Source organism: Oncorhynchus kisutch, linkage group LG11 (assembly GCF_002021735.2).
Source record: "Oncorhynchus kisutch isolate 150728-3 linkage group LG11, Okis_V2, whole genome shotgun sequence".
NCBI lineage: Eukaryota > Metazoa > Chordata > Actinopteri > Salmoniformes > Salmonidae > Oncorhynchus > Oncorhynchus kisutch.
This window is the reverse complement of record NC_034184.2, coordinates 64780131-64799822: the sequence shown is the minus strand read 5'-3', so window position 1 is coordinate 64799822 and position 19692 is coordinate 64780131. Positions and strand designations below refer to the sequence as shown.

General features: G+C 42.7%; 1 protein-coding gene across 1 annotated transcript in view; it reads right to left on the bottom strand.

Moving 5' to 3' along the window:
• myo3a (myosin IIIA) overlaps positions 1-19692 on the bottom strand; it is a 77779-nt gene that overhangs the window by 22415 nt on the left and 35672 nt on the right. The window contains exons 6-18 of the mRNA XM_031836104.1: positions 18123-18199; positions 16279-16424; positions 11614-11679; positions 11101-11256; positions 9120-9161; positions 6288-6387; positions 4887-5003; positions 3587-3691; positions 3375-3458; positions 3002-3204; positions 1997-2095; positions 1754-1868; positions 488-614 (exon numbers count right to left, since the gene is read on the bottom strand). Of these exons, the coding sequence (XP_031691964.1) occupies positions 488-614; positions 1754-1868; positions 1997-2095; positions 3002-3204; positions 3375-3458; positions 3587-3691; positions 4887-5003; positions 6288-6387; positions 9120-9161; positions 11101-11256; positions 11614-11679; positions 16279-16424; positions 18123-18199 (1437 nt within the window). The remainder of the gene's footprint in view (positions 1-487; positions 615-1753; positions 1869-1996; positions 2096-3001; positions 3205-3374; positions 3459-3586; positions 3692-4886; positions 5004-6287; positions 6388-9119; positions 9162-11100; positions 11257-11613; positions 11680-16278; positions 16425-18122; positions 18200-19692) is intronic.

The following is a 19692-nucleotide window of genomic DNA, read 5'->3' as shown; positions in this document are numbered from 1 at the left end:
ACGAGATAACACTTCTTCAAACTGCAGCTGGTAAAATACGATAACTGGCTCTCACACCATGATACAGATGCTAGACCACACTCTTAGAAAAGAAATGGTTCCAAAAGGGTTATTCGGCTGTCCCCATAGGTGAACCCTTTTTGAGTTTCATGTAGAACCCTCTGTGGAAAGGGTTTTTACATGGAACCCAAAAGGGTTCTACCTGGAACCAAAACGGTTATACCTGGAACCAAAGAGGGTTATTCAAAGGGTTCTCATAAATTAAATAAAAATCATCAAACACAACTTAGTCCCCATGTCAAGCGTGTCAAGCTGAATTTAAAGGGACTGCATGTAAACATGCTTGGGATACTGTAGTGCTTTATATCTCCAGCGTTCACGCTAGGCTGGCCTCTCTGGAGAGGTAATGGGCATGAGCGGGGAAAGAGGTGAGAGTCATGTTAGCTTTACATCACACCAGGTGCTGAACTGTGCGTCTGTGTCTCACCATTCTCCAGAACTGCTATGTTGGAGATGTTGCTTTTGTCGGTTTGGTGCTCGGAGGCCACAGAGGTAAACTCAATGTCGCCTGAGTTTAGGATAGCAGCCAGAGTACTGTACACACTGCCCAGCTCCTAAGGGTTCAAAATGTGTGATTAAACTTGACCTTATTGTTCAGAATATAACACATTCATACTTTGATACAAAGTCATGGAATACTCATTTGGAGATTTCATCTGAAGGCTTTTTCATAGATTCAGTGGTTCTATTGGAACTACCTAGTTAATAGCCTTGGGGCTTGGTAGCCTACAATCTGACAGAATTCCTACATCACACAAACACAAGTCTGTTTGATGGCTTTGGCATCACTGTCACATGCCGTGTCCTAATGTCACTATACTCAGACTGACATGACACCAACAAGCTCGTGATAACTCTGCTCTCTCTTGACGGGGAGCTGCTATCCAACAGCTAGCACGGTTTAAAACACCTCTCCCCCAATGTGAACTACTTGTTTGTGTGTATGTACTGACATGTATGTGTAACACACACACACACACATACACACACACAATTCATGTTAATGTTGTTATTTTTTTATTTAATTTATTTTTATTTTTAAGTGTCTGTAAATTGTAAAGTATTTTGTCTGTAATGTCTTCTCTGTCTTGTGCCGGACCTCATTAAGACTAGCTATCGCCATAGGCGTCGGCTAATGGGGATCCTAATGAAATGAAATCAGAATCCATTTCATCCAAATCAGAGATGCACTTTAGATGCACCCTGTCTTTATGTGCAAGGTAGACAGGGGAATGGGAGGTAGCCGTACTAGCAGAGTGGTTAGCGATTATAGTGATTATACTGTACATACGATAAGTACTATTGACTTGTGGAACCCAGAGGCAATCAGTTATTTACGGCACTTCCTTGGGCTTCATCAGTGTCCATGTTGCTAATTGCAAACTGTACAAGGCATCGTGCCACAGTCCACACTGGCTCATATGACAGCCTATATCAACTCCTTTGAATTCCTCATTTACTATAATTTCCCCTTTTCACAGCCGAGGCAATAAAATAGGAGCCATTTGTGGAAAAAAAAAAACATTTTTTTTATAAAGCATCATAACATGGCAAAGGCATTCTCCTCAGCAACCTAGTAAAAAATCCTCCAGGCTTTAACTGAGAACAGTTATGTCTGTAACCTTTGGACATGAGGTTGGTTTTCTTTGCTTTAGGAATCAGCAATGAACCCACTGTACTATAGTGTATGTACCTCCAGGGTAAAGCCGATGACTTTGAAACACTGTTCCACCGAGTCAAACTGCTCCTTGTAGAAGGTGTTGTTCACTATGTCAGGGCCCAATTTAATGTGCTCGTTGAACAGATACCTGGGACAGAAGACAGGAAAATAAACCACAATTAATAAGGTCATGATTGGTGGGGTAACGGCAGCAAAGCAGGGTATTTGGGAAAGTATAGGGTTAGGAGAGATAGGAAGGTTAATTGTGGGACCTACTTCGGGGTTTTGCTCTCTGATAGCTTGTAGTGGGCAAGTTTCTTCCGCTCAGCTAAACCAGCATAGATGTAGTAGAATATGTGGAAGTTCTTCTCACCTCTGTAGGGACAGTCACAGGACAGGTATATGTCTTCACTTATGAATATATTTGATGATTGAAACACAAAGACTATTAATCCCATCCAAGTCTGTCAGCTATGGTTGCCTAAGATTACCAGAAGCCTATTTACAATCTCATAAAAAGCCAAAGACATAGTAAGATGTACTCCGAAAACACATAATTGGCAAGCAACCAAGCTAATCTAGACTGCTGTGTTAAGTCAGTTGTGATAGACTGTCATCAGTTTTAAAGCTATTTGTCATGCAATACTTATCACATCCGATTATAGGCTTCATGATGGTTGCATTTAAACCTCTCATTTTAATATAATTTTATCCCCCCCCTCCCTTTGGCACCAAAGACAATATAACCCCAAGGGAGAAGTGACACTTTGAATCTAGGCAGTAGGTACATAGTTAACTGACAGACAACATTACTCTCAGAGAATGCACCGATCCTTCACCCTCAGTCTGAATTTATTTACCAAGAGCAAAAAGTCACCCTTTGAAGCCCCAATGAGGAGACGTCGGCAGCTAGAATCTTTGATCAAACAGGAAATAAGCTATCCACTCTCACTCTACCCTCTGCACTCCCTGGTCATGGGATATTACAACAGGAGCAATAAGCTGCAGTGGGAAGGCACTTCCACCAGCTTCAGAGGGACAGAGGAAAACAATCTTCCATCCCTTGCCCTTCTTGACCAGAGGCTGCTAAAAAAAATTCTAGAAATAATGACTTTTGAGCCAAATAGATGGACCCACACATTAATTGGCCATTGGCCACAATCGTAATGTTGTTGTCGTGTGAAAGTCACAAGAATACCTTATACGTATTACATGACGGCTATGTGCCAGTCAGATGAGGGCCATATGAATGCCTTAGTGAAGCTGTCTGAGGGGTCTTACGTGGCCTGATGGACGACGCGGGATTTCTCCAGGAGGTATTCTGAGATTTGCGCTCCGACAACGGTCCCCCCACAGGTAAACTTCATCTCCAGGTATTTCCCGAAGCGGCTGGAGTTGTCGTTGATGGCGGTGCATGCGTTCCCAAAAGCCTCCACCAAGTTATTGACCAATAGGATCTTCTCTTGGAGTGATCGATTATTGGCCTGCAAAGATGTGGACGATCAGCATAAAAACGTATCATTTTAAGCGACGAGTAACAATGAAAGCATGATCTGCAATGGTGCACTGTAACAGGCAGAGTATCATGTTTGCCGTCACAAGTGAACATGAAGTGCCGTAATTACATTCTGTCATTCTTACGACCGTATCTCACCTTTCCAAGCACCGTGAGCTGCTCGACCAATAGATGGGCGCTCTCTGTCTTTCCTGCACCACTCTCTCCACTGATTACAATGCACTGCACAGAAACAACCAATCCCCAGTTACTATGGTATTCTGGTCTACTGACATGTTGCTATGCTTGTACAGCACATAGTGGAACGTACTGTATCATTCATACATTACAGTTGACACGGACTTGTGTACCTGGTCTGCGTTGTATGACACCATGGACTGGTAGGCTATGTCAGCGACAGCAAAGATGTGTGGCGGGTTCGCGGTGCGTTTCGCTCCTATGTACATCTTTGTATACTGTGCAAGGAAAAGGATAAGGCACATGTAAGGGGATTTCATTTGAATTTGATACCAACAAGTAAGTTAGCTACACTATATGCAGCTAAAATGGGCTGACTCAAATACAACAACCTTCTAGCTGCCTTCTAGTATAGCAAAAAGACAAAGAGATTAAAGACGTGCTCTGGAACTTTGGAGAGTAATATGTTGTTTTTTTTTAAACCTCCCTCTTTGAGCTGGATGTGTCATTGTGTAGTTCATACATGCCTAATCTATGAGCATAATTACGATCTCACATCAATTAGCCACGAAATCCCTAGTTTGAAAGCGACTGTTTTCTGGAGGATATGCCATTTTCTTTTGATTTTCCCACACATGGGCCAGCCCCCTAGCAACTCGAGTTCAACCAATGAGCTTCAGCCCCTCGCCAATTGAGGGACAGCTAGCAAGAGGCACATCATGCACACACAGCAGAGCGAGAGTGGGCCATTTACTTTATGTTCATATTCCTTTTATTCATTCTAATTCTTGTTGCATTGTTGAGAAGGAACCCGCAAGTAAGCATTTCGTTGGACAGTGTATACCCCACATATGACTAATAAAACTTGAAACTTGAGAGCGATGACGTGGTACCACTTTTGGCTCGTGAGTGCTACTTTCAGAACTATTTTCAGAACGACTGGTTGGAAAGTACACAAAAGTACCGGAGATTCTCTTCAAGCAATTTTCAAAAATGTAATGACTAGTTATGACTAGTTTAATTATGTGCAACATGCCACAATGGACAATATAACTTCAAAATAGTATCATGGCATTTTGTCTTGAAGGGTTCAATTACAAAAACATCAGCAGTTCAGTAAGACAAGCACCATTTTTACAGAACAGCATAAACTCTAAAAAGAGATGCAGTGAAGAAACCGTGTGATAAATGGAAAAGTGTGACCAGTGAAGAGAGAGAGAGAGAGAGAGAGAGAGAGAGAGAGAGAGAGAGAGAGAGAGAGAGAGAGAGAGAGAGAGACAGAGAGAGAGAGAGAGAGAGAGAGAGAGAGAGAGAGAACGGGAGCGTGGAAGGGAAAGAGGAAATGGGGCACTGGGGCCCTAATGAGATACGGTCGGGTACATTCAGTAGTGTCTGTTTGGCCACATTAACACACACGCTCGCAGGAATACACACAGACAGACAAACACACATCGCACACACAAATACACACACCTGTGGGCTATACAGCTCCATCTTGTGAAATGGGTTAACTGCAATGAGGATGTCTCCAACGTAGGTATAGATCTGGTCCTTGGCATAGCGCCTCTGAAGCTGCTCTGTGACTGAATTCTGGGAAGAGATCAAACATGCGTACTCAATATTGTGACATTCAAAGGTAATAATTGATGTTTGAAGAGACGTCATCACAGTGTTTCAGTATCATTTGACGAGGGCCTCGGTGCAGAGCAATGATTACCGAGGAAACATTGCAGTAAGATTAAACACTTATTAGGAATGCTTACAGTATGCTGGCAAATTGGCAATATATCTGTCAGCGTAAATAAGCATTATGCAACATAATAAATGTACACTGTCGTTGATCACATGAATATGAGAATCTGGACTCCGTTCCGTTCATCATCTCCACCTTGATTCCATTAGGCATTGTGCTTAGATCATACATTCTGTTTCCACCCCCTCTCTCGGGCCAGACTTGGATATAAACAAAACCAGCCATCTAGAAGAATGGGCAAAAATATCCCGAGGCGACTGAGCAATTTGTATGTTTCAATATGTCAATGGAGCACTCAGCTTTGATAAATCACCCTAAATGTGTTTGGTAAAAATATAGCTATTTTGCTTCTATATTCATTTAATACCGGTGTAGAGACTAGAGGGAAGTGATTCTGAGAGGAAACACTGTCCTAACTTAAACTGTGGGTGGTTATCAATAACCTACACTCATAGAAAAAATGGTGCTATCTAGAACCTAAAAGGGCTCTTTGGCTGTGCCCATAGGATAACCATTTAGAGAAAACATTTGGGTTGAAGGTAGAACTCTTTTGGGTTCCAGGTAAATCCCTTTCCTCAGAAACCCAAAAGGAACACAAAAGGGTTCTATCTGGATCCAAAAAAGGTTCTCCTATGGGGACAGTTGAAGAACCCTTTTGGGAACCTTTTTTTTTACAAGAGTGTAGGTCAGGAATGGCAGCTTTGATGGGGATGGAGGCAACAAAAAATCTGAACTCATCATGAGGGGCTGCAGTGGCTCATGGGTCTGTGTACCCACATCCATACCCACACATGCAGTCAAAGCTAGCCCTAGCCATTTGGGGGCCCTAAGCGGTAAAAAATAAAAGTTGCTTCCGTTTTGGGAAATTTATCCGTGGGCCTACAAAATGGGAAGTCAGCCACCAGTTGCCCCTCCCTGACCTAGGTTATTAGTACCAAGTGAGAATAAATAAAACCACCTTGACACTGATTAACACAAAGCCGATTCAATTGTATGTGTGGATCTGAAAGGATTGGCTAGATTTGAGCAATATGGCTAAGAATTCCACCTATCGGCTAAGGGGAAGCTATTACCGTGTTGATAATACATATCCGATATCTTCAGCCAATTGAATCTCTTACCTCATCGAGTACTTCCAGGGTGACAAGGTCATCCACTTCGTCGGGGGTGGGGCTTGATGACATAATTTGACCACCTTTCTTGGTGTGGATGCGCTCATGCCTACAACACAGGATGCAATATAAAGTCTAAAGCAACTAGTTGCATCTAAACAACTAACTTATAACAGCAACATAGCTGATAAGTGATTGCAGTAGATTCATCCAGCATTTAACAATGGCTTCACATTACATTCCTCTAAAAAGTTATTTTCTTAAAACTGCAACGCCTTGACTCCTTTCTCTTTTTACTCTCTATCTACTTAAATTAAACAAATCTCCCACATCCACACACTCCCACATAAAAATACTACAGTTTACTATGGAATACTACAGAACTTAGCATAGAATTCTGTAGTAAACTGTAGTATACTGTAGAATACTATACTACACACTTTAGTATTCCTCGATCGTGTGTAGTACTTACTATATCATTTTGTAGTATACTGTAGAATACTATAGTAAATACCACAGTATACTAGTTTGCAAAAACACTACAGTCCGCAAAAACAATGCCGTTTAAAAAAACTATATTACAGTATTTCATTTTCATACCTACAGGATGTTAGCTCTCCAGGAACAGGGTAGGAGAGCCCTGATCTAGATCTATTCAAGCTGTGCTTCTACACAAGCTTTTTGCCCACGATGACAATTTAGCTGCATGACTATCCAGACACTCCTCTACTAGTTGTCCTTTCAACCCCTCTTGAGTGCGACTCCAAGAAAGCGTTTACCTCCCCAGGCGGATAAAGGTTGAGGCTGACCACAACAGAGCTTGACCAACTCTTAAACAAATCATTTGTTGGTCCCCACTGATCCTATTGTTATTGTTTCTAAATGGCTAGTAGCTTTTTTTTAACTGAACCTTTATTTAACTTGGCAAGTCAGTTAAGAACAAATTCTTATTTTCAATGAGGCCTAGGAACAGTGGGTTAACTGCCTTGTTCAGGGGCAGAATGACACATTTTTACCTTGTCAGCTCGGGGATTTGAACTTGCAACCTTTAAGTTACTCATTCAACCACTAAGCTACCTGCCACCCCTTGGCTGGTGTTTTTACAAACGTTTTACAATCCTCGCTTGACCAGCAACACGTGCCAGTATTGTGGAAAAACTCAATAATTATACCCATTCCTAAAGCATCTAATCCCTCTGTGCTGAAAGACTTGACATCCTTAGTAATGAAGTGCCTTGAGAAAATTGTGAAAAGTCATGTGTTCTCAGCGCCACCCAGGAACTCCTCGACCCGTTTCAGTTTGCTTATCAGCCCAGTAGAGGAGTTGATGATGCCATTCTTATACTCCTCAACATGGTCTATAGACATCTAGAGGGTGCCAAATCCCATGTCAGGGTTTTGTTTGTTGACTTTTATTCTGCCTTCAACACAATCCAGCCTTACATTCTGGCACAGAGACTCATTCGGCACTTCCCCTTAGATTTGTGGCTGGTTTTGTGGCTGTTGGACTTCCTGAGCCGACGGTCACAGCGGGTCAAAATAGGTCCCCAAGTGTCCGACATACGCACCACCAACACAGGCTCTCCTTGTACACTAATAGTTGTACAGTTCCCATCCTGACAGACACCTCGTTAAGTTCGCTGATGACCCTGCCTTGATCTGCCTGTTACATGATGACGAGGAACACCATGGCCCGGTCCTAAATGACTTTGTAGAGTGGTGTGACCAATCACACTTAGTCCTCAATACCAACAAGACCAAAGAGATGTGCATAGACTTCAGGAAGTGCATAACACCTACCTCTGCAACATCTATCAGAGGTCAGAACATAGAGATTGTAGAGAAATACAAATATCTGGGTGTCCCCTTGGACAATAAACTTCAGTGGAGTAAATGTACAAACCTGATCTACTAAAAGAGTCAACAGAGACTGTACTTTCTCAAAAGGCTGGGATCTTTTAATGTTGACTGTACTATACTGACTATGTTTTACAAATCTTTCATTGAGAGTATTTCAACTGCTTGTATTGTTTGTTGGTTTAACAATGCCACTGTCAGTCAGAGAAATATGCTGACAAGGATTATCACCACAGCAAGCAAGGTACTTGGAGTCAAGCAGACAGGCCTGGATGAGATCTTTAAGGCCAGGGCCCTCTGCAAGGCTCACAAAATCATTTTAGACCCCAGCCACCCCCTCTACCCGGACTTTGAACTAGTCCCCTCTGGGTGCAGGTATAGGGCACCCCTCGGCAGGAAAAACAGAACTAAACAATCATTTGTGCCAGGTGTGATGTCCCTCCTAAATAGCTCGGGCTAATGTTCCTATCCACCCAGTAAGGCCAGCAGGCTAGTCTCTTTTTATTGCTATGTAACTGTTAGGAAAATTGTATTGTCAATTTGTTTTGTAATTAAACGCCACTTTACATGACAGTGCAACAAAATTTCCCTATGGGGACAATAAATTCAGTAAAGCTGTGACAATGTCATTTTCACGCTATTTGATGGGTCATACATTGTTTGATTTGTTAAAACATGGGTGTAAGTTGTAAAAACTACAGTCAAAGTTAGACATGAAACAGAAGACGGAGAAACGAACAACACATCTACACTCAAAAGGGTCTAGCCTGACTAAAACACATCTGGAACACAAGGATGACAGTGTCATCCTTTGATGTCGACAACAATCATCTAGACACAGCACAATGACTTGATTTCAGCAAAGTGCTGGGTTGTGGGTAGGCTACAAACTACAGTCTACAGTTAAGGCTTTGATTAGACAAAATAAGTGGGCGGGTAACTAGCTACCCCTACAACCCCTACCAGGGCATTCATATCCCCTACCTGTCGTTACTGTCTGTGCTTCTGTCTGTCTTTCCATGATGGCTTAAATGACAGAAATAACATTACAGTTCATAAGCAGGATATGACATCGTTGCAGGGGTTGAACTTGATATCTGGGCTTTAGGGGCCCAACATTCAGTCACTGGTGAAACTTTGAGCCTGAAGGTGACCCAATATCCAGCTGATGTGCAATTTGGATTACTGTCTACATCCAAGTAAAAATTAATGCCTCTCTCCTCCAATGGCAGACAGTTGTGCAACCAGTAGGAACGTAATAGAATGTAATAGAACATAAAGTACTGTGTGGAGTAGGTGAAGCTTGGGTTTGAAAGTTAAGATGAAATAAATCCACTACATTTTCACATTGGATCACGGCATGGGTCCTTTTCGTAGATAACAAGTGACTGTATAATAACATGTAAAAGATGCAAGGTTATATAAGAATAGGTCTACATGACCAACAGAGAGATGTTATGAAATATATTATGACATTCATATGGAAGGAGTTTCTAGAATGTTCCATATGTTTTTTTTTTTCTTCTTTTATTTCACCTTTATTTAACCAGGTAGGACAGTTGAGAACAAGTTCTCATTTACAACTGCGACCTGGCCAAGATAAAGCAAAGCAGTGTACAGTGTGTACAAATGTAGAAGAGTAGGGAGGTAAGGCAATAAATAGGCCATAGAGGCCAAATAATTACAATTTAGCATTAACAAAGGAGTGATAGATGTGCAGATGATGATGTGCAAGTAGAGATACTGGGTGCAAAAGAGAAAGAGGATAAATAACAATATGGGGATGAGGTAGTTGGGTGTGCTATTTACAGATTGGCTGTGTACAGGTACAGTGATCAGTAAGCTGCTCTGACAGCTGATGCTTAAAGTTATAGAGGGAGATGAAAGACTCCAGCTTCAGTGATTTTTGCAATTCGTTCCAGTAATTGGCAGCAGAGAACTGAAAAGAAAAGCGGCCAAAGGAAGTGTTGGCTTTGGGGTGACCAGTGAAATATACCTGCTGGAGCGTGTGCTATGGGTGGCTGTTGCTATGGTGACCAGTGAGCTGAGATAAGGTGGGGCTTTACCTAGCAAAGACTTATAGATGACCTGGAGCCAGTGGGTTTGGCAACTAATATGTACTGAGGGCCAGCCAACTAGAGCATACAGGTCACAGTGGTGGGTAGTATATGGGGCTTTAGTGACAAAAACGGATGGCACTGTGATAGACTACATCCAATTTGTTAGGTAGAGTTTTTGTAAATTACATTGCCGAAGTCAAAGATCAGTAGGAGAGTCAGTTTTGCGAGGGTATGTTTGGCAGCATGAGTGAAGGAGGCTTTGTTGCAAAATAGGTTTCTTCTAGATTTCTAGATTTAGATTCTAGATTTAATTTTGGATTGGAGATGCTTAATGTGAGTCTGGAAGGAGAGTTTACAGTCTAACCAGACACCTAGGTATTTGTAGTTGTTCACATATTCTAAGTCAGAACCGTCCAGAGTAGTGATGCTAGTCAGGTGGGCGGGTGCGGGCAACAATCGGTTGAAGAGCGTGCATTTAGTTTTACTAGCATTTAAAAGCAGTTGGAGGCCACGGAAGGAGAGTTGTATGGCACTGAAGCTCGTTTGGAGGCTTGTTAACACAGTGTCCAAAGAAGGGCCAGATATATACAGAATGGTGCCGTCTGCTTAGAGGTGGATCAGAGAATCACCAGCAGCAAGAGCGGCATCATTGATATATACAGAGAAAAGAGTCGGCCCGAGAATTGAACCCTGTGGCACCCCCATAGAGACTGCCAGAGGTCCGAACAAGAGGCCCTCCAATTTTACACACTGAACTCTATCTGAGAAGTAGTTGATGAACAAGGCGAGACTGTCATTTAATGCAAAGGTCAGTTGAATCCTGAATGCATAGTGCTATGTGGGGCCTTTTTATCTTTTATCTTTCTACCATTGGCTAACAGAGGTCATCTGCATCATGACGGTACCTTGTCTTCCCAGTGGTTCCTATCTGCTGGTTGAGGTCTATGAGTTCCATCAGCTGTTTCTGCAGGATCCTCTCTCGGCCTACAATCTGTCTGATGAACACATGCTGGAGCAGGTCTAGAACGTTAGGCCTCAGCTCAAAGTCCTTGATCAGACATCTGTGGGTGAGACAGTTGAACAGGGAGAATGTTACTTATGCTCTGGGCCTTGCAATCAGCAAGTGAACATTGTGATATTCTGATTCATGCTTCTATTTTAGAGGGACGAATGGTTTATGAAGAGCAAATCTGAAGAGGATAATAAGAGGGAATGGGGAATGTTTACACGTTTGTGCTCTGTAATTAGCAACGACACACACACACACACACACACACACACACACACACACACACACACACACACACACACACACACACACACACACACACACACACACACACACACACACACGCACACACACACACACACCAACAGACACATAACATACACACACACCCAGCTCCCATTATACTCACTTGCAGATGAAGTCGTTAAAGTGGTCCGACCACAGCTCCGGCTGGTACAGGGTAGGGGGAGGGTTTCTGTATGGGGGAAATAATCAAAAGATAAGATAAAACGTGAATTACACAGACTGGGAGGAGAACAGGGTCTACGGCTGGGAGCAGGATGATGGAATGATCATCACACTGTGCTTCATTTCAGATACCAAGAGAAATCTCAACGTTAAGCCTGACACTCACATAGGGAAACTTTAAGGCCACTTGGATCTAAGCATTTTGGTGAAAAACACCAACAAATGATTTCGAAGCTAAACAGCACCAGGTTGTACTTGCAGAATGCTGACATAAACTTGTCATGGGACCATCAAAATGTTGACAGGTGTTATGCCAATCGGTTATAAGACATTATACCCATTATGCAGACTTTCTCCTCCAATCTCAAAGTATCCATACTGAATACAAAAAAGTGGTCCTTTAACAAGCAAATACAGCCAGAGACTGTAGTTATCCCCCCAACCCCGACAAGACCACACCCACTAAGGAACAATAACGCTCATTTGTATAATTCCCTGTCCTGTTTAAAGTGGTTCTTTAGGAGAGGGTGCTTGGCACAGGTTGTAAGAGTTGATATTGCATTAGGCCCTTTTCACGTCTGCACTGACAGCGATTCATTGCTGTAATGGGAGGGCATACATCTCCTGGTTATCACACTTAGTTCACACCCCATATAGACAGAGTGTGTGTCAGACATTTAAATGGACTCTGTTCTGCCAACGCTCCCACTATTAAAATGAATTCTTATCTGGAAGACAAACAGGTCTGGAGAAGCTGTGGGGAGGGGAGAGTCAACCATCTGCTATCTAGACCTGGATACTGGAGCTGAATGTGGAATCAAGGAGCTGAGAGGAAACAACGACGCCTACTGTAGCGATATACTGGTGAGAGACGAAAGGGTTTTGACCATTGTAAAAAGGACGCAGCCATCAGTAATATTGAGTCAAGATAATAGCAGTGGTCAAACAAGCTCATCACATCTCATCAAATTCTCATGCAACTAATTCATCTGTGTGATTAGTACAACCTACTCAATGTGTTTAAAATGTGTAATTCCGGGAAATATTTAGACCATTCCTATACACTCCTGTATCTTTCTACTCCTTTACTATGAACCGTTTTGATCTGAAGAACCCTTTATGGAAGACAGCGGTTCTTTGTAAGGTACAGGGTTCCACCTAGAACCTTTGTCAGCCTAAGAACCGTTGTTGGAAGAAAGAGCTCTTTGATGATTCTTTACTAGGCAAGAAGGACTCTTTGGAAGGCAAGAATGGTTCTACATAGAAACATATATCATATTTCCCAGCAAGCTCTTTTGCAGGGTGGTTTTCAAAATTGTTTGTTTAATGTCTGTGTTTTTGCATGTAAACTGATTTATAGATACATTTTATGCTACACACAGAAAAATAGCATACATTTTTCTTAACTAATCCAATCTGTTAGTGGTTGGACTTATTGCACCTGTTACTGAGATGGTTGTTCTAGATGGTTGTTCTAGATGGTTGTTCCAGTTATGATTGTTTGAGGTATTCTCAATATTCAATCTTCCCTACAAAATTCCACTTGTTCCACTAATTCCAAAACTAATTAAACATCACTTTGCAAGCCAGCATAATGTGACTTGCAGGCCTGATGTGGCCTGTAAACCAGGAGTTTCCTAACACCACTGTGTTAATAAAAAAACATATTTTTACCTTTATTTAACTAGGAAAGTGTTAGGGTATAATTAGGCTCTCAAATAAAGGCCTTATAATATATGTAATGTATTGTCATAAATAATTGCATTTTAAAGGCTAATAAGGCTGGTGGAACTGTTCATAGAGGGTACTAGGAAGAAGATAAAAGGGTTTCTCGGTTAAACAATTCATAAAGAGTTCTAGGTATAACCATTTACAGGGGGTTCTATGAGAACCCTACATAGTGGGGTTCTATGAGAACCCTCTGTAAAGGCTTTTACCTAGCATCAACAAGGGTTCCCCTATGAGGACAAACTGAAGTGTTTTTTTTTTACCCTTCCTTCACCTAAATTCATGTATTTTGGACATGTACTGTATGCTGGGACATATTTTGTGTGTGTATGCTTTCCTGGCTGTGTAGTGTGTATTTTAGACTTGACCTGGGGTCTGTTCCCGTCCCTTATCTGTCTGGGTGACTGCTAGGCAGTGCCAGGCCAGAGGGAGTGTTGGCAGAACTGCTCTCTCTGGGATCAAACCGGGATAATCCTGAACACAGGTTCCCTAGCAATAATCCAGTGGAGGAACAGCTTCCGGACATCTTGGGTGATGTCATCGTGGCTATTAAAAGGGGACAGCACTTCAAGCAAAAACACAGCGTGTGCCTTCGCTGGTCACTAGTGTGTGAGTAAGAGAATGAAATGAATCACTGTTGAACTCAAGACCCATTTGAATGCATTACTGAAATGCATTTACAAACCTGCTCAATGTGTTTGATTACTTGTATACTAGCATGTCTGCTGGCAGGACAGGACAGTGTTGGATGTAGAGTGTTGGCAAAACAATTTTGGCAACCAAAAATATAAAAGTCAGTGGCAATCATCCCACTGAATCTATTGAATTTTGTTCATTTAACATGGTTTCTCAATGGAGATCCTGGCCAGCATGGTGAAAGAGGAGTGTGAGGGAAGTGTGTGGAGAGAGCCTGCAGCTCTTGTAACAGCAGTCACAAAGATTCAGAGATAGCTGTGTGATGATGACTGCTCTGGAACAAAAACCCCCAAGCAAAGAGTACACTAACAACAGAGGGGAGAGCTGAGAGAATGGCCTTTGTGTGTGTGTGTGTGTGTGTGTGTGTGTGTGTGTGTTTAGACAGGGTCATAGCAAGAACGAGAGAGAGAAAGAGAGAGAGACACACACACAGAGAGAGAGAAAGAGGCACACAGAGAGAGAGAGAGAGAGAGAGAGAGAGTGAGAAAGAGAGAGAGAAAAAGACAAAGACAAAGACAAAGAGAGAGAGAGAGAAAGACAGAGAGAGAGAGACAGAGAGACAAAGAGAGAGAAAGACAGAGAGAGAGAGAGAGAGAGAGAGAGAGAGACAGAGAGACAAAGAGAGAGAGAGAGAGAGGGAGAGGGAGAGAGAGAGAGAGAGAAAGAGGCACACAGAGAGAGAGAGAGAGAGAGAGAGAGAGAGAGAGAGAGAGAGTGAGAAAGAGAGAGAGAAAAAGACAAAGACAAAGACAAAGAGAGAGAGAGAGAAAGACAGAGAGAGAGAGAGACAGAGAGACAAAGAGAGAGAAAGACAGAGAGAGAGAGAGAGAGAGAGAGAGACAGAGAGACAAAGAGAGAGAGAGAGAGAGGGAGAGGGAGAGAGAGAGAGAGAGAGAGAGAGAGAGAGAGAGAGAGATGTGAAAGAAAGAAGGGAGAGGAAGCTACTCTTTTGTCATTTACCATTTGCAATTTTTCCAGTCTAGTGAGGCATGTGTGTGTGCCTCTGTGTGTCGGTGCACACAGTGGTGGGGTGGAGATGGACAAAATGTTGTGGCGTCAAGATGACAGCGGTGATGAGCGCTTGTGCACCCGCCTCACAGCCTGAAGACCAACGACAGTAATCAATAACCATTCACCTCCTCCGCCCCCAACACAGTGAGGGCAGAGGAGGAAAAAGATGATCTAGACTCCCCTCCCTATGATGATCTAGACACCCCTCCCTATTTATCCACAGAAAGAGGAGGATCACAGTAAATAGTAGAGAGAGGTGGTACGTCTAAGCTGCTGTAATGCAAAAGAAAGCTATCTATTCATTTTGCCTTCTGACAGATCCAAGCCCCGCAGACAGTTGTATAGAAGGACAATTCATCTCGCTGGCTACAGAACTATAGAGCGCAAATGGTTTTGTAAATTGCAGTCCAAACTGCCTGCACTGCCCTACTTTGAGGTTCTATTCTACCAACTGAAAAGCGCAGTCCTAAAACCTAGTTGTGATGATTGTGTTGCTCTTTTGTGTATGAAGGGCCCTCACAGTGTTATACAGGAGCACCATCGAGAGCATACTGTCAGGCTGCGTCACAGCCTGGTACGGCAACTCCACCGCCGTTGACCGCATGGCTCTTCAGAGGGTGGTATGCTCAGCCAAATGCACCATTGTCTGCACACTGCCTGCCCTCCAGGACACCTACAACACCAGGTGTCGCAGGAAAGGCCAAGAAGATCATCAGGGACCTCAGCCTCGCCATGGCCTGTTCTCCCCATTTTCATCACTCAAATGTGGGCAGTACACAAGCATTATGGCTAAAACTAAGACTGGCAAATAGCTTCTACCCCCAGACCATCAGGCTGCTGAATAGCCACCACTAGTTAGCTACCTGCTACCCCTGCCCCCCACTGACTTTCTACCACCCCTCAACAGACATCTACCCTACCCCAATGGACATTTATCATTATGAATAGCCACCACGGCTGCCATCTGTGTAGCAGTTAGATTGCTAGGCTGATGTTAGCTGTTGCAGTAACGTCTCGTTGTCTGATATCTAACAACAGATGTTAGATATAGCTAACGCCTAGCCTTTAGCTCAGTGAGTTAGGCAAATACTTCCTTCTCTGTTGGATATCTTGCACTGAAAACCCCGGTTCAATCCCCAGATGGTTAAATATGCAGTTATAGGAGCCTGACCTGGGGATTTTGAAGAGAGCTCTCATTGGATGGAGGTCGGAGAGGGGCGGGTCTCCATCTCCCAGCTCTATGGCAGTAATGCCCAGGGACCAGACGTCACAGCGAGCGTCATACGTGGAGTCCAACTGCTGCTCACACGCTATAACCTGTAGACGGAGACACGCGCACACACCCTCATTACGATTAGCAGCAGGAAAATGCAGTCTGTCTTTCTAATAGTTTTAAAAAGCTTGTCTAAGGAGAATATTATTGAGAGTGTCTTGGGAGTTACGGGCACACCTTTATCAACAACTGCTGCAGGCGTCTACAGGGAATATTGTACAGATAGGGTACACACACACACACACACACACACACACACACACACACACACACACACACACACCATCATCAAGAGTGCATGCGCACACACACACACACACACACACACACACACACACACACACACACACACACACACACACACACACACACACACACACACACACACACACACACACACACACACACACACACACACACACACCGCCATAAACAATATCCTTAGGCCAAAATGGCATCCCACTAACAAAATATATCTCCCCATAGGAGACACATACGGTACGTACACAGACAGAGCATCGATACACACAGTTAAATCCACACCCAGACACCTCAATCACCTGCAGGGAAACAACAGTAATCATTCCCAAGGTACATACTTTAGTAGCGTACTCAAAAAAATGCATAATATTGTCCAAACATAACAATTACAACATCATTAAGACACCTTTATCGACAAGGGTCCCAAAATGAAATATTGTAAATGACAAAATGTCACATGAACAGAATGAAGTACACATTAACGTGCAGAATGCACACCATAGCACAGTACACACGCACAAACATAGATGAAGAGTAGTGTCATGAACATGTCACAACTCACATGAATAACAAGAAACCATAAGCAATACGGAATCTTCATCTCAACAGTCATGAAGAATATTCAGCATTTAGGACAACAAGAAAAGCCAAGCAGATACATCAGAATCCATCTTGCCTTACCCTCAACTCAAATCCACTAAATTTGAGGTACTCTTATCTTTTTCCAACAAAGCACAGTAGGTACCATCCAACCCTTCGTAAAAGACTTCCAAAACTGGCAGAGTAACCTTACGATATCGACTATCTGCCGCACTCCTCTCTCTGTTTCTGTCCGGTGTTCTGTACGTTGTTGCTTTTTAAAAAGTCTTTTTTTTACTCAAATGGTCCACCTGAAAGGACATCCACCTCCGAATCTAATGTCATTAGTTATACTCTATGTAAACGTTATGTAAAATGCCATTTCTCCGCGTGAGTTAACACCAAATACATTTGCAAAGTGGATGTAAAAGTCATGTAAAAAAAGAAGGACGGTCGTTCTAACCAGGTCACCTTCAGCATCATGTTGTAGTGTGAGCCAGCCAAGCGCTAGTGTCTTGTGACAGACAAGAACATTGAGTAGCTGGTCAGAGGCCAACACTCAGGTGAGATTTGGTTCTTATTTGTGGCGCAGCGGTCTAAGGCAGTTCATCTCAGTGCTAGAGGCGTCACTACAGACAACCTGGTCCAAATCCAGGCTGTATCACAACCGGCTGTGATTGGGAGTCTCATAGCGGAGCACAATTGACCCAGTGTCGTCCGGGTTTGGCCGGGGTAGGCCGTCATTGTAAACAAGAATATGTTCTTAACTGACTTGCCTAGTTAAACAAAAGTCAAATAAATCAATTCTACTTATCAAGGTCAACAAAAGTCAGCACTCTTTCTACAGGTCCAGTGTTGGGTGCTGTGTAAGTGTCTAGCGAGGTAAAGGGAATGAGGCCTACCTCCGGCGCCATCCAGAAAGGTGTTCCCACCGAGGTGTTCCTACGGAGACGAGTGTTCGTCAACTGGGCCGAAACACCTGCACAAAGACACAAGGACAACATAGCTCAATTAAATAGGAACCACAGTATGAACGGCTGTATGCATTGGGACATCACAGTTCAGTTACATAGGACATCTATAGATTTATTTTCATCTCATGTCCATCAGACAGAAACCAGAGCAGCTGGTTCCGATGATGAGCTTTCATAAGGTCAAAGAGGGAAGTTCTATTCATATTCCAGCTGGGATGGATGAAGTAAACGAAATTCCTGACCCACTCTGTTAGTCATGATGGTGCGGTCACTGGTGACATTGAACGAAAACAGACGTGTGCACGCATGCTCGCACGCACACACACACACACATACATAGCCTCAAACATAGCCTAAACACACGCCAACTTGTGATCGCTCTCAAGCAAATGATGGATTGCTTTGCATTACAAATACCCCCAGGTGATTTAGCAGTGCATTTGACTAGAAATCCCATCATGAACAAACCTCAGAACGACTATATTAGCACTTGCTTTCTAATCTACACAATACTGACTAACCCATTCAAACCATGACATGATTTAATTGGGATTATTTGGTAAGTGTTCCCGTTATCTTCTGGTCATTTTGAAAGGAGACTGTATACAATTCAAACGGCTATGTCTATGGTGGATATTTAACTAAGAATTATTCTAAAGGTCCAGTCAATCTGAATAGGACCATGAGTCGTCTCTTCACTGTGGCCATAGCCATTAGCAGAAGGCTGCTTTCTCTTCCTACCTTCACAGTTATGAGGGTAGGAAGATGTTACACACATGATGTGACACTCATGTGCAGTGGTGTAAAGTACTTTAGTAAAAATATTTTATTGTAATACTTAAGTCTTTTTGGGGGGGGGGGGGGGGGGGGGGGGTATCTGTACTTTACTTTACCGTTGAACTTTTACTTCACTATGTTCCTAAAGATAATAATATACTTTTTACTCCATACATTTCCATACAGTACTCGTTATATTTTGTATGCTTAGCAGGACAGAAAAATTGTCAAATTCACGCACTTCTCCAGAGACCATCCCTTGTCATCCCTACTGCCTGATCTGGCAGACTCACTAAACACACGTTTCATTTGTAAATGATGTCTGAGTGTTGGAGTGTGCTACTGGCTATCTGTCAATTTTTTAAAAACCAAGAAAATGATGCCGTCTGGTTTGCTTAAAATAAGGACTTTGAAATGATTTATACTTTTACTTTTGATACTTAAGTATATTTTAGCATTTACATTTAATTTTGATACTTAAATATATTTAAAACCAAATACTTTTACTCAAGTAGAATTTTACTGGATGATTTTCACTTTCACTTGAGTCATTTTCGATTAAGGTATCTTTACTTTTACTCAAGTATGAAAATTGGGTACTTTATCCACCACTGCTCATGTGTTCATATCAAAATGCCTGGACAATCAGCGACAGGCCGAGCCACAGTCGTGACTCCAGACTCCAGTCCAGACAAATCAGTGTGAAGCTGCAGTAGGTGGT